The sequence below is a fragment of the Manis pentadactyla genome, chromosome 9 (assembly GCF_030020395.1).
Source record: "Manis pentadactyla isolate mManPen7 chromosome 9, mManPen7.hap1, whole genome shotgun sequence".
Classification (NCBI taxonomy): Eukaryota; Metazoa; Chordata; class Mammalia; order Pholidota; family Manidae; genus Manis; species Manis pentadactyla.
The window spans coordinates 13,363,360-13,376,427 of record NC_080027.1 but is presented as its reverse complement, the minus strand read 5'-3'; the positions used below and the strand labels follow the sequence as shown (position 1 = coordinate 13,376,427).

At 50.9% G+C, this 13,068-nt stretch overlaps 1 protein-coding gene and 1 long non-coding RNA gene across 5 annotated transcripts; one reads left to right on the top strand and one right to left on the bottom strand.

The window, feature by feature from the left end:
- Positions 1-220: 220 nt before the first annotated feature.
- On the bottom strand, positions 221-12,497 carry LOC118933859 (uncharacterized). 2 transcript variants are annotated; one of them, XR_008999148.1, is made up of 3 exons: positions 12,029-12,497; positions 6,275-6,438; positions 221-2,633 (listed from the first exon to the last, which is right to left on the bottom strand). It is a non-coding gene; the product is annotated as an uncharacterized LOC118933859 (long non-coding RNA). The 2 variants fall into 2 exon arrangements; XR_008999147.1 differs by lacking the exon at positions 12,029-12,497 and adding an exon at positions 11,886-11,994.
- ARL2 (ADP ribosylation factor like GTPase 2) lies at positions 5,661-11,889 on the top strand. 3 transcript variants are annotated; one of them, XM_036928643.2, is made up of 5 exons: positions 5,661-5,793; positions 8,871-8,981; positions 9,117-9,279; positions 10,775-10,855; positions 11,448-11,889. In XM_036928643.2, exons 1-5 carry the CDS (start codon positions 5,729-5,731, stop codon positions 11,580-11,582), a joined length of 555 nt encoding a protein of 184 aa, XP_036784538.1. In that variant the 5' UTR covers positions 5,661-5,728; the 3' UTR covers positions 11,583-11,889. The 3 variants fall into 3 exon arrangements, with proteins under 3 accessions (XP_036784538.1, XP_036784528.1, XP_036784548.1); XM_036928633.2 differs by lacking the exon at positions 5,661-5,793 and adding an exon at positions 5,794-5,912 and having other exon boundaries at positions 8,835-8,981; XM_036928653.2 differs by lacking the exon at positions 5,661-5,793 and adding an exon at positions 6,534-6,577 and having other exon boundaries at positions 8,835-8,981.
- Positions 12,498-13,068: the final 571 nt, after the last annotated feature.

Sequence of the window (13,068 nt, the reverse complement as noted above, 5' to 3'; positions counted from 1 at the left end):
GAATGAGGGCCTCAGGCACGTTGTGCCCCATCTGGGGCTCAATTTCCTCACCATGTAAGATGAAGGAATGTGACAGCTGAAATTTCCAGGCCCCTCCCGCTGGGGCTGGAGGCTGGGGCTGGCCTGAGGCCTCTCGGGAGATGGACAGCTCCGAGCTTGAGGGATCTGTGCCACTGCAGAGAACAGAGGGGGCTTTTTACTGAACAAGGGGCTGAATCCTGAGGAAGGTGGGTATGTGGGTACAGAAGACCTGGGCTCCTCTCCTGGCACGCCACTTAGTGTCTTCCACTCGGGCCTCAGCTCTCCCTCAAGACATCTGAGGGGAGCAGTGCCTGCGAGATGCCCTCTCCGTCTGGGCCTGGAAGCTGGCATCCGTGGGATCTCCAAGGAGAGGGTGGGGCCGGCTCCGCCTTGGGCTGGGGTGGAGGAGCCTGGCCGTTAAGAACACAGCTAAGGAGGCTCTGCTGCTTTGTGGCTGACTGAGCAGCTAGAAGGCAGCAGACCTCTGCCTCTGACCCTTTTACTCATGAGATACTGACCGAGCACCCGCATGTGGCAGGCCCTTTCTAGGTGCTGGGAGACGTCTGTTTGAAAAACACAACAACCCAATACCAGACACAGTGCATAGTGAGGGGAAACGGAGGGAAGTGATAAAAAGACGCAAACTTCCAGTTACGAGTATGTACCAGGGGCATGACGTACAACAAGACCACCTCAGCTCCACTTCTGTAAGATACGCAGGAAAGGTGTTAGGAGAGTGCACCCTAAGAGTTCTTCTCATCACAGGAGGAAGTTTTTTCTTCTTCTTTTTCTATTTTATCTGCACAAAAGGCTGGATGTTAGCTGAACCTACTGATGTAATCATTTCAACATATATAAACCAAGCCACCATGCTGTAGGCCTCAAATTTTTACAGTGATGTGTATGCCAATTATTTCTCAATAAACTAGAAAAGAAATCCAAATCCCTGCTCTCATGGAGCTTTGATTCTAGCCAGGATGGGGGAGTGGAGGAGAATAAATGTAATAAATTAAGGGAAGTATATAGGCTGGTTGAAGGCCTCCAGCGTCACAGTGGGATATAGAGCAAAGTAAAGGATTTGGGGAATGTGGCTGGAGAGTAAGTGGTTTCAGATTTAAATGGGGTGGTCAGGCTGGGCCTCACTGAGACATCTGAACAAAAATATTTTTGCAAATTAGAATGTTTGGTATCTCGAGCTAGGTGATGGGTAGATGAGTGTATACATGTCAAAATTCATCAAGCTAAGATTTGTGCATTTTATTGTATGCACTTAAACATACAAAATAGTAACAAAAAAAATAAAAGCACACTTCCAGAAATCCCCACCCCGTTTTCAATAGATTCTGAATGGGGCCTCAAAACATATTATTTTTTAAAGTTCTCCAAATAATTTCTATGTGTGGCCAGGGTTGAAATCAGTGGTCTCACCTGGGAATTCTAAAGAGTGTCCCATCAACAGATAAAATACAATGAAGAAACAGAAACCCAGGGAGGCGGTCCCTGTAATTCAGCAGCGCTTCAAGTGTGGTCCTCGTCTCGGCTGGGAACCTGTTAGAAATGTGTGTTCTTGCGCCCCACCAAGACTGCTGAAAATCAGGACCTCTGAGTGTGAAGCCCAGCAGGCTGTGTTTCAACAGCTCCTCCAAGTGATCCTGGTTCACACACAAGTGTGGGACCCACTGCTCACTCTCCTTTCCTCGCATTGATGAAACAAGTTACCATGTCATGAGTTGCCATGTTGGAGGGACCCGCATGGCAAGGAACTGAGTATTGCCAACATCTACTGAGTGAGCTTAGAAACAGATCCTTCCCCGGTCAAGCCTGCTGATGAGACCACAGCCCCAGCTGACTCTTAGTTTGCAGCCTGTGAGAGACCCTGACCTGGAGGAAGTCATGCCCAGATTCCTGCCCCACAAAAACTGTGAAATAATAAACATTTGCTGTTAAAAAAAGTTTTTTCTGAGACATTGGACATTTGAGCAAAGAACTGAAGAGGACGAGGTGACAGGGAGGAATGGGTTGGGGCACTGAGAATGCGCTGGTGGGCTGGAGGATTGGAGAAGTGAGGAGGAGGAGAAGGTGGTTGGGAGCCATTCCTGCAGGGCCTGTGTAGGCCACTGTACACCTCAGGCACTAACTTTGAAGGATACAAGGAGCACCCAGCAGACAGTGGAGGGCACTGAGCACAGAAGGGACAAGATCTGAGCACAGGTTAGAAAGGCCTTCTGCTTGGGGACATGGAGTGGGGAAACCAGTCAGAGGTTTCTGCAGTGATCTGGGTGAGAGGAGCCCCTAGCTCATCTGTCAAGTGGACATAAGAGTAGTACCTGCGTCTCAGGTTGCTGGGTGAAGGCACAGTGACTACTCCCCCTCACCCACCTGGCCAGGTCCTGCTCTTGTGGATGCCCCGGGCACAGGTGAGGTGGACACAGAGGCATTTATTGCAAGAGCTCAGGTTTTCAGGTCCTTCCCCATTCCTGAGGTTCTGGAAGGCCTGAGGATGTCATGTGCCCTTGGGTGGATGGCAGGGGCGTGAGTTGACAGCTCTTTGTCATCTTGAAGTTGGACAGGATAACTTCTCTGCATCCCACATGAGGCAGCTGGGCTGACACCTGCAATGAAGATACTTGAACACTCTAGCATGCCATGTAAGGCACTGGATTGTGGCCTGCATATTGTATACACCCACTGGGGACAGGGCCACCCTTGGAGACTTAAGGCCTACAGGCAGGTGCCATTTCAGTGATTAGGTTGCACATTCAACCTTTCAGTTCTTTACTAGTAGGACAAAATGTACACTTGGGTATGCTGCCACCAAGTGCTGGTTGATGCTTCCATCAAGGGCATGTGGTCAGAGAAAGAAAACTTGCATTATAGATGTATGTGACCAGAAAGAAAAACAGGATTTCTCTTATCAAAACTGTAACTCTCAAAAACCTTTATGAACACTACAGTTTAAAAGAATCAAATAGAAAATTCACCTAGAGCAAGCTTAAAATTATATTTGTATACATACACAAATATGTAACATACTTAGGTGCGCTTCCTGCTAATGCTTAATTATTAGCAATTCTAATTCAAGAAGGGTCTTTTCCCCAGGCCTTTTTTGTTGTGGTGGTTGTTCTAGGAAAGAAAGAGTTTTGATATTCTTCTTTTATGATTATAAAAGTGATACAAGAAGTGTGTGGCTGGATCAAACAGGCTAAACCTCTTAAAACTATAATCCAAATTTTCCTCGCCAGACGTTGGGTAAACATGTTTTTTAAAACACATCTAGAACCTATCCTCAAGTTCTATCCACTTACTGGGCCCCAAGAAAGTCTCCCTTCAAAAGCATGTTTCACAGATGTCAGGATTCACAGTCACACATAACTACAACTCCACAGATCTTCTCTCCCAGCTTTCTTCCAAAGGTATTCACCAAGGATTTTATTTACTTAGGAGCACCCTCTCCTTTCCATGAAGCAAATGAAAATACCGTCCCTCACTAGACCCTTTACGCTTGTCTTTAACTCTCCTCCCCCCTCCCCTATCCCCAATTTCTAGCTGCAGGCAATTATTATTTGAAAGTTAAAGACAATTACTTTCTGGTCTCCTGTTTCACAGAACTTTGAGGACATTTTTTTGATATTCATGTGATCCTTACTGAGTGGCACCTGGGAAGCTAGGACAGAGCTTTAAGCCTGACTTACAAACAAGGGTTTCAATGCTAGTGGTAGTAGCAGTCACACAATCCAGAAGTGCTTAAAGTGATTGTTTTGTTTCCCTCAAACTTACTCCAGAGTTAACAGTTGAACTGCAAAGATTTTCAAACTTTTGTGACTGTGACTCTCAGATTCAGATATAAATAAATATCTGAAACAAACACTTCAACAAACACTATTTTTACTTCATGGGCAAAGGCAGCCACGTTTTCTCTTCTGCAATGTTCATTCTATTTAATTTTTGCTAATGCTACTAAGTTGAACCATCTGAAACTGGTATCTTTGTGGACAAAACAGTCAAGTATGGGACTTCATATGGTTCATTCATGACACAAAGGTAATTTCATAATCTACTTAATGGGCTGCATCCCTTAGTTTGAAAAACATCTTTTAGTAGGGTATTTTTATTTTTAAAATGGGGCTGGAATTCATTTTCATTTAATATGGCTGGACATCTTTCCATGCAGGCATGCATAGCCCCACCTCACTCTTCTCAAAGGAGCCATGGAATCCACCCCACATGCTACCCCAGCTTGGGTAACGGATCCCCACTTAAGGCACTAAAATTTTTGCCAGCTTCTTGCTGTTCCAAACCATGCTACAGTGACCTTCCCTGTCATAAATGTTCATGAGCTGGTTCTAGAATTTGTCATGTAGACTCATGGAGGCAAGAATACAGGCACATTGTGATCTTGGTTGTGTTTCAAGGCCTTTGAATAGGAATTATGTTTACTTTCTTCCCTTATGTGTGTGCTTGATGGAGAATAAATGGTGTTCACCCAGGGGCCCAGCCAGACACTCGTTCTTTCCAGCCCTCAACTGTCCACAACCTTCTCATGCAGGCTCGGAAGCCCAAGACCTCTCGCTCCCTACAGATGCAGTAGAGAACCCAGAAAAACAGTGCATTTTGTTTATCAGGCCTGGGTTTAAACTTTTGCTCAAGCTCCTTAAACTCTCCCACTTCCACTATCAAATTTACGAAAGGAAATAAACCTCTCAGGGTTGCCCAGAGGAATGCTTTACAAACAATTGCAAAAAAGTTAACAACCTGTTATCTTCAGCTGGTGCCCTGAACTGTTCATTCCCGAGGAGACAGTTCTGCCTCTGGGCTCTCTACTCATGCTTATCCTGTAGCTGGCTGGGAAAAGGGCTCAAAATAAGACAATGAGGATCACTCTTCTGAGTTTACAATCTGCCTAGTCCCTGGCCTTAGGTTCCTCACTTCTTCTGGACTTGAACGCTCAGGTAAAGAGCAAACTCCTGGACAAACTCATTCATTCAACAAGTATGTATTGGGCAATATGCCACACCATGTGAGCCTCAATTTACTTACTGGCAAAATGAAAAATTTTTCTTCTCAACAGAGAATGATGGGCATCTTGGGCAGGACAAATCTTCTTGAGGGTTTGTTCCCTGCCCTCTAAATAACAGGGACACTACCTTGTAATTTGGGACAACCCAATGACTCCCCTGTACATTTCAAACTGGCCCCTAGGGAGAATCCCAGGCCCACCCTCTAGATCCCCCCCGGGACTGGCGGGTTTAGGAACTGGCAGGCGGCCCTCTAACTGGCAGGTTTAGGATGATGCCGAGGCCCAAGATACGCAGATGAGGGCCGTGTTCCCGGGGAAAGCTCGTCAACATCATTCTGAGTTATCGGTTGTCATTCCTGAATCATAACTTCTACTCCCTGTGCAGCCAGGATATTGCCCAGGAACTCCAGGCTTCTGTTCCCGGCCGAGCCCGGGGTCCTAGGACTGCAGGGCGATGCCCTCTTCCCCCAAGTCCTCGGAATCGAAGGGTTAACGAAGGTGGCTGCGCAGAAGTACCCAGCACCGCTAGAGGGACCCTCCCACGCACTGCTGGTCACGTGAGATTGGGGTGGGACCAAACGAGGAGTTGGCCAATAGGCTGTGCTGTCGGTGGCGTGATAGCCAATAGCAGCAGAGAGAGGGGTCCCGGGACTAGGAAGAAACGGCGTCTGGGAGGGGGCCACTGGGACCATGGGGCTTCTGACCATTCTGAAGAAGATGAAGCAGAAAGAGCGGGAGCTGCGACTGCTCATGCTGTATCCTCCAGCGCGCCGGAGCCGCGAGGGTAGCGGGGGTACCCGCCGGGAGAGCGGTGTCAGGCGCCCCCTACCGGGCGTGGGATGCGCAGCCGGCCGGCCGGTACCAACTGTCCGTTGTGCGTCACGCACGTGGGCCCTACCAATCGCTCCTGGCGGGGGGCCGGGAGGAGGCCGTACCACCAGCCCGGGGCGGGTGGGGCTCAGTTCCCAAGGCGCGCCGTGTGGTTGTAATGGCGCAGCGATCGGCCCAGGTGTCCCGATGTAGGAGGGAGGTGGGGCCCAGAGGTGACTCCGACGCCACTACCCGTCTTTCTGGCCCGAGCGAGGGGCCGCTGTCCTCCCCGGCCCTGACCTTCTCCCCCATGTCCGAGGGTGCCAGGCCCCGGCCCCGCCCTCAACGTCGGAATCCCAGGGGCGTGCGGGCCCCACCCTCCGCTCGGTCGGTTCAGCTTTGGGTTGTGACTGTCGGTCTTCTTACCGTGGCGGGGCAAGTCTGCTTGCCGGTGGCTGATGACTTGTAGGCCCGAAGGCCCGGCCGACCTTCAGGGTCCCGTCAGTAGGCTCTGCATTCGTTTGTCCTCTGTGCCAGGCCCCGTCGGGACTCTGCCATCCAAGAGCTGGGCCGGCCTACCCCGAGCACCCCTGGCAAAGGGAGAGAAGACATTTTTGTGCGCAAATGACTTAAAAGTAGCGTTTACGTCCTGTTTTTAAAGAGCTCTGAGAAAAGCACAGAGAATTCACTTGCCCAATAAATGTTTATTGAGCGCCCACCATGTGCTAGGTAATGTCCTAGGGACTGGGGTAAAGCGCAAAACAAACACCCTACCTTCAGGGACATTAGGTAATGCTGAGGGGAGAAAGATGTTCACAAAGCAGTTAAGTAAAATATATATTGTATGTTTGGAGAAGAACGCAGTTTAAGGTGGTCAAAGAAGGCCACGTTGAAAAAATGACAGTTGAGTAAAGACAGGGAGGTGAGGGATGAACCGTGTAGGTATCTCAGGAAATTTGTTTAAGCAAAGGGAACAGCAAAGATCTCGAAGGAGGAATTCAGCTGGAAAGTAAAAGAAACGTCAAGAAGGGCAGTGTGGCTGGAGAGAGTGAGCGGAGAGGAGAGTACTGGAAGACGGGGCAGAGGGTGACGGAGAGCCACCTGTGTAGGCCTTTTCCCCGAAGTGAGGCGAGGTGTGGTCTGAGACCAGTTAGGCCATTGTTCAAACGCAGGTGGGATTGGATGGTGGCTTGAACAAGGATAAAAGCAGGGAGGTGATGGAAATTGGGGAACAGTAGGGCCAGCAGGAATCGCTGCTGGATTGGACATGTGAGAGGGAGACAAGTTTGCCTGGCTTCTAGGCTTCTGAGCAATTAGATGAATGAGGGCCCACCTGCCGAAATGGAGAGGGGCTGGGCGCAGGTTGAGAAAGATGAGAGTTCAGTTTTGGCCATGTGGATGCCTGAGACATCCTCGAAATGTCAGACAGGCAGCTGGGTGTAGGGACTGATGTCCAGAGGAGCAGTTGGGTGGGGCATAAAAATTTGGGAGTCATCAGCATAAAGATGGTATTTGATGCTGCGATCCTGGATAAGATCCGCAAGGGATGTGTGTGGACCGAGAAGAGAACCACGGAGAGCGGCTGGAGAGGCAGGAGGAGAACCAGGCAAGGGCATGTGCTGGAGTGGAGGAAGAGGCAGGCCACCGTCAGGTGCTGCTCACACAGGAAGATGAGAATTGAGGGCTGCTGAGCCGTCAGAGAACATGGGGAACTTGAGGGACAGACCTTAACAACAGCAGTTTCAGGAACCTCGCATGGGTTCAAGAAAGAGCTGGAGGACAGAAATCGGAGAGGGTGAAGTATGGATAATGGTTTGGGATTTGCTATGAAGGGAAGGAAATAAAGCAATATGAGGGAATAAGAGAGGGTGCCATTTGCTGCTTCCAAGGTGGGACACCAGCTTGTCAGCTTGATAGTAATGATCCTGCAGCAAAGGAAACATGGGTGATGGAGTTACAGATTATGGGGCTCATCAGTAGCCAGTTACCAGGGCCTAAGGCTGGGTTTTGGGAGAGGGTCTCTCGTCACCCCCATTACACTGTTTTGAGTGACTTGCCCAGGTCAGGTGAGCAAAAAGCCTGCTGGGTCCAGGGCCTGGGCCCCCTCCCAGCCGCAAGCCGCCTTCAGTGCTGGGTGGAAAGAGGAGGGCGGGTCTCTGGCTGGTGAACTCACCCAGTTGTTGGCACACTCACTCAGCAGCAAGGGTTTGGGATATTCCAGAAATGAAGGCAAGGGTGGCTGCGTCTAGATACTTGGTCTTAGTGTCCCTTCTGCCCAGAATGCTCTTCCCTCACTCTGTCAAAAAGCTGGCTTCTTGTAGGTTGGGCCTCAGCCCAAGACCCTCAGAGAGGCCTCCGAGCTAAGGAACGCCCCTCTGAGGGCCATCTTTGTCCACCTCTCTCTTGTGTTTCTGCCACCTGCCAGCACCCAGCAGTACCTTGTTTGCCATTTGTTTGCATTCTATTGACCGTCTCCACACTCAAGTGTAAGCTGCATGAGGGTTGGGACTTTGGGGTGCCCCTAGCACCAGAAGAGGGCCTGGCATATAGCAGGTATGCACCATGGAATGAATTAAAGAGCCCTTGGTCAGGAAAAGATGGTAACATTTCTTTCTTTTTTTCTAAATTTTTTTTATTTTTGCTATCATTAATCTACAATTACATGAAGAACACTATGTTTACCAGGCTACCCCCCTCACCAAGTCCCCCACACACACCCCACTACAGTCACTGTCCATCAGCATAGCAAGATGCTGTAGAATCACCACCTGTCTGCTCTGTGTTGCACAGCCCTCCCTGTACCCACCCACAACACTATACATGCTAATCGTAATGCCCCCTTTCTTGGTAACATTTATTTCTTGATGCTTCTGTGTTTATCATGGGCAAATTGTGGTTCTGGCATGTGCCCAGCTAATTTTGGTAAGTGGTGGGAAATGATTTGTCCCCTAAGTGGGGGCACTGTGACAATGTCACCACCCTGCAGAGCACAGGGACTTCCCCTTAACCTGGTACACCCCAGTGGCCTGGACAATGCTGGGAAAACAACCATCCTCAAGAAGTTCAATGGGGAAGACATTGACACCATCTCCCCAACACTGGGCTTCAACATTAAGACCCTGGAGCACCGAGGGTGAGTGGGGTCCCTGTGGGTGGTGGGCCTACAGCAGGGCAGGGAGGGCAGGGTGCCCAGGTCAGGTGACCAGAAAGGCTGCTGCGTCAGGCCAGGCTGACCTCCAGCCAACCCCCCTCCCACCCCACCACCCAGATTCAAGCTGAACATCTGGGATGTGGGCGGCCAGAAGTCCCTGCGGTCCTACTGGCGGAACTACTTTGAGAGCACCGATGGCCTCATCTGGGTGGTGGACAGTGCCGACTGCCAGCGCATGCAGGACTGCCAGCGGGAGCTCCAGAGCCTGTTGGTGGAGGAGGTGGGCAGGGTGCCTGGCCGAGCAGGGACACTGGGCTTCCACCAGCACCCAGGTCCCGATACGTCGCACACACGTATGGGTGTATGGACGTGTCCTCAGCAGATTCCCTGAGGGATCCGTGATCCCAGAGGGACACCTGGTGGGGGTCTCTTCCTTCACTGAGCCCTTGCCCCATGCCTCGCCCCATTGGGGAGGCAGGATGACCTGTACACCTGGACCAGGGAAGCCCACAGTGCTGTGGGCAGGACACCCTGAGCTGAGACCTGGGTTCACATCTCTGCAGTGTCAGTGCTCCACCACCCTGAGCTTCAGTTTCTGCACCTTGAATGGGGCTTTAGGGAAGATGAGCCCAGGCCCATGTGTGAAGCTGGGGGAGGCAGTGGCGCCTGGCTCAGGACTCAAAATTTTCACTGAATGACCTCAGGCGAGGCGCTTCACTTCTCTGAATCTACTTCCTCAATCCTAAGGTGGGCCTATAATTAGGGTGATCATATAATTTATGGTCTGGGCCAAAACACTTCTCTGTTAATATTATTTTAGATTTACAGAAAAGTTGGAAAGTTAGTGAAGTTACTCTTCACCCTGCTTCTCCTACTGTTAACATCTTACATAGCCACCATGCATTTGTCAAAACTAAGAAATTAACATTGGTGAGTTATTCATAACTAAATTATAAGTTGTATTTGGACTTTACCAGTTCTTCCACTAAGATCCTTTTTCTGTCCCAGGATTTGATCCAGATTACTAAACTGCTTTTAGTTGAAAACCAGGATACTTTTTAAGAGTGAAAGACAGAGTTGTTAATAATTAAGCATGGACAGCAGGCATGAACGGGACTGTCCTGGACCACAGGGCCCTGGTACAAGGGTAGCCGCCTCCTGAGGGTGTCGAGCAGATGCACTGAGATCATGTCTGTCAAATGCTCAGCCCTGGCCTCATACCTTGAGGCCCATTAGAAGAGCTAAATCCACCACCCACACGGAGGGACTCCTGGTCACAAATACGTGTATGGAGATAACTGGAATCAGAGGTAGTGAAGCCCGTGAAGGCAGTGGGACAGTTACAGGGCTGCATGAACTTGGAAGAGGGAAGGGTCACTTCCAGCAGACCCCATGGCCCCTGAAGAGTCGCATTCTTTGAGCATGTCAGGTCATCAGATTGGAACAGTCTGGAACCAGAGGCCTCTGGGATTATCTTGTTCATCATCCGCTCCCCATTTATGGAGGAGGAAACTGAGGCACAGAGAAGAGGGGTACCCACTGGGTGGTGACTGGGCTGGAACCAGGGCACTTGCCGGGCCCAGGGCTTCCCTCCGCCCCATGTATGACGAGACTCATAGGCCATGTCCCCACTGCCTACCCTGTTCGGCCTCTCCTACCACCATGGGGTCTTGCCCTGATCTAGGTTGATCTGACCCCAGATGCTGTTATGATTAGAGGAGGGGCCAGTCTGCCCTCTAGCCCCCACTCCATGCCCCTTTCTTTCTTTCCCCCAGCGCCTGGCTGGAGCTACCCTCCTCATCTTTGCCAATAAGCAGGACCTGCCTGGAGCACTGTCTTCCAGTGCCATCCGTGAGGTGAGTCCAGGCCCTGGAACAGACTCATAAAGGCAAAGAGGTGCGTAGTTCTTCGTTAATTTACTTAAAAAGTATTTATGCACCCCGCTGTATGGCAAGACCTACGTGGGGCACTGAAGGTTCAGCGATTACTAAGACAGCTGTGCCCTGCAGCCTGGGGGAAGGCAGACCCGCAAATAGATTATTCCACAGGGTAACAATGTGTGCTAGGCTCCTTGCATGGATTCATTCTGTTCTCACACCACCTTGTGAGGTAAGACCTATTACTATCATTCTACAGATGGTGACGCTGGGTTAGAGAGGTGAGGTAACTTGCCAGAGGTCATACAGCCAGTAAGCAGACAAGCCAGGATTTAAACGCAGGCCTGAGTGAGCCCCGGTTGCATCCCAACTCATTCTAGAGCTCGAGCACCAGAATGAGAAAGAGTGGGGTGAGACTCTTGGTTCTGCCAGGTGCTCCTGGGAGAATGGCTGACACCCCCTTGGCTCATGGGGCCTCGGGAGGAATGGATGAGAGGACATTTATGGGGCCCACAGCACAATACCTGCTGGGCAGGGCCTGAGGGCCCACACCACCTTCCACCCCCCCCAGGCTCTGGACCTGGACTCCATCCACAGCCACCACTGGTGCATCCAGGGCTGCAGTGCTGTCACCGGGCAGAACCTGTTGCCTGGCATCGACTGGCTGCTGGACGACATTTCCAGCCGCATCTTCACAGCGGACTGAGCTGCTCCAGATGGCCGCCATCTCACAGTCCCGGCCCCCCCAGCCTCTCACCAAGCACCATGCAGGGAGGGGATGGGAGTCAGCCAGCCCGACTAACACTCCCCGTCCTTGTCTGTAGCCTGCCACTGCTGCCGTCTGCTGCTGCTCTGTGGCCAGCCAGCCCCTGTGGTGGGAGGGCAGCCACCCTGGCTCCTGACCCGGCCCACCTGCAGCTGCCATACCAAGAGGAGGGGGCTGCCTCTGCTGCGACCAAGGCTGTGAGCCTTGTCCTTTGCTCAGCTGTGAGAATAAATCATTCCTTACCTGATTCCTGGCCGAGTCATTTGTTGATTGAACAGCTTTAAGAGACCATCTGGAGCCCAAAGGCCAAAGGGGACAGAAAGAAACAGATCGTTTCAGCCAAAGGGCTGACTGCTACTGCATTAAAGAGATGTGCAAAGACTTACAGAAGCATAGGATGGGGCTGCAACCAACTCCGTTTGGAAGAGTCCAGATAGGCTTTCCAGAGGAGGTGACGTTAAAGCTGGGTGTGAAGAATGAGTAGTTGCTTAGAGCAAGGGCGAAGTCAGTATACCAAAGTTACTTCTGTCCTCAGAGGTATGAATTAGAAAAAGACAGCCCCACACCAGGGTCCATGGCTTGTTAAATGTTACATGAGCTGGATTTCAGCTCCCAACTTCCCACTGCAGCCAGAACCCACATGTAGTGGACAACCTGTACCGCTGTACAAGGCAGCATTGGTTCAGCAGAGAGGGAATCAGGACGGAGGAATGGTAAGCAAGGTTCTCCTGGGAAATGGGGAGAGGTGAGGACTCGCGTGTGGGTGGATGTGAGCATCCGGCAGGGCGAGCTGGCCCAGAGCAGGGGAACCCTGAAGGCCGTGGGCACTGCTAAGCAGAGGCCCTGCTAGGTAAGAATACCTGGGCTGCCCTAGACTGGCAGGGCAGATGGATGTCTTCCCAGGGCCCCTGCTGTGTCCTACCCGTGGCTGCCTACCCTGTAGAGTTCTGTTGGAAGCATGCTCCACTTGGCATCATGGTGAAGAAGAGCACTAAGCAGTATCACTATTGATTACTGACCCAGTGTGGGCAAAATTGCAGTATTTCCAGAATCTGTCGCCTGGCTTTAGAGCATCTCCCTATCAATAAGTGTTTCCAAGTGGTGGAGAGTAGTTATCTCCATATCAATAGGAATTCAATGGGTGAGTGAGGGCTTATCCGGACCAGAGAGGCTGGGTGGAGCTCTTTTCTGCAACTGGGTCAACAACTGGGTCAAGAGAGATGTGGGACGTCTGCTTGTAAGAAATAAATGGGTTTCTCCCAATTGATCTCTCCCTTTGACTGATCTCGGTTTCAAAGGTATTTTGCCCCAGGGTTTCCCCCCTGGAGTTATACTCAATATCCCCATTTTATGCAGGAAATGAGCTTTCAAGTTATGGAATTTGCCCATAGCTGCCCTACTAGGAGGTAGGGGAGCTGGGATGGAG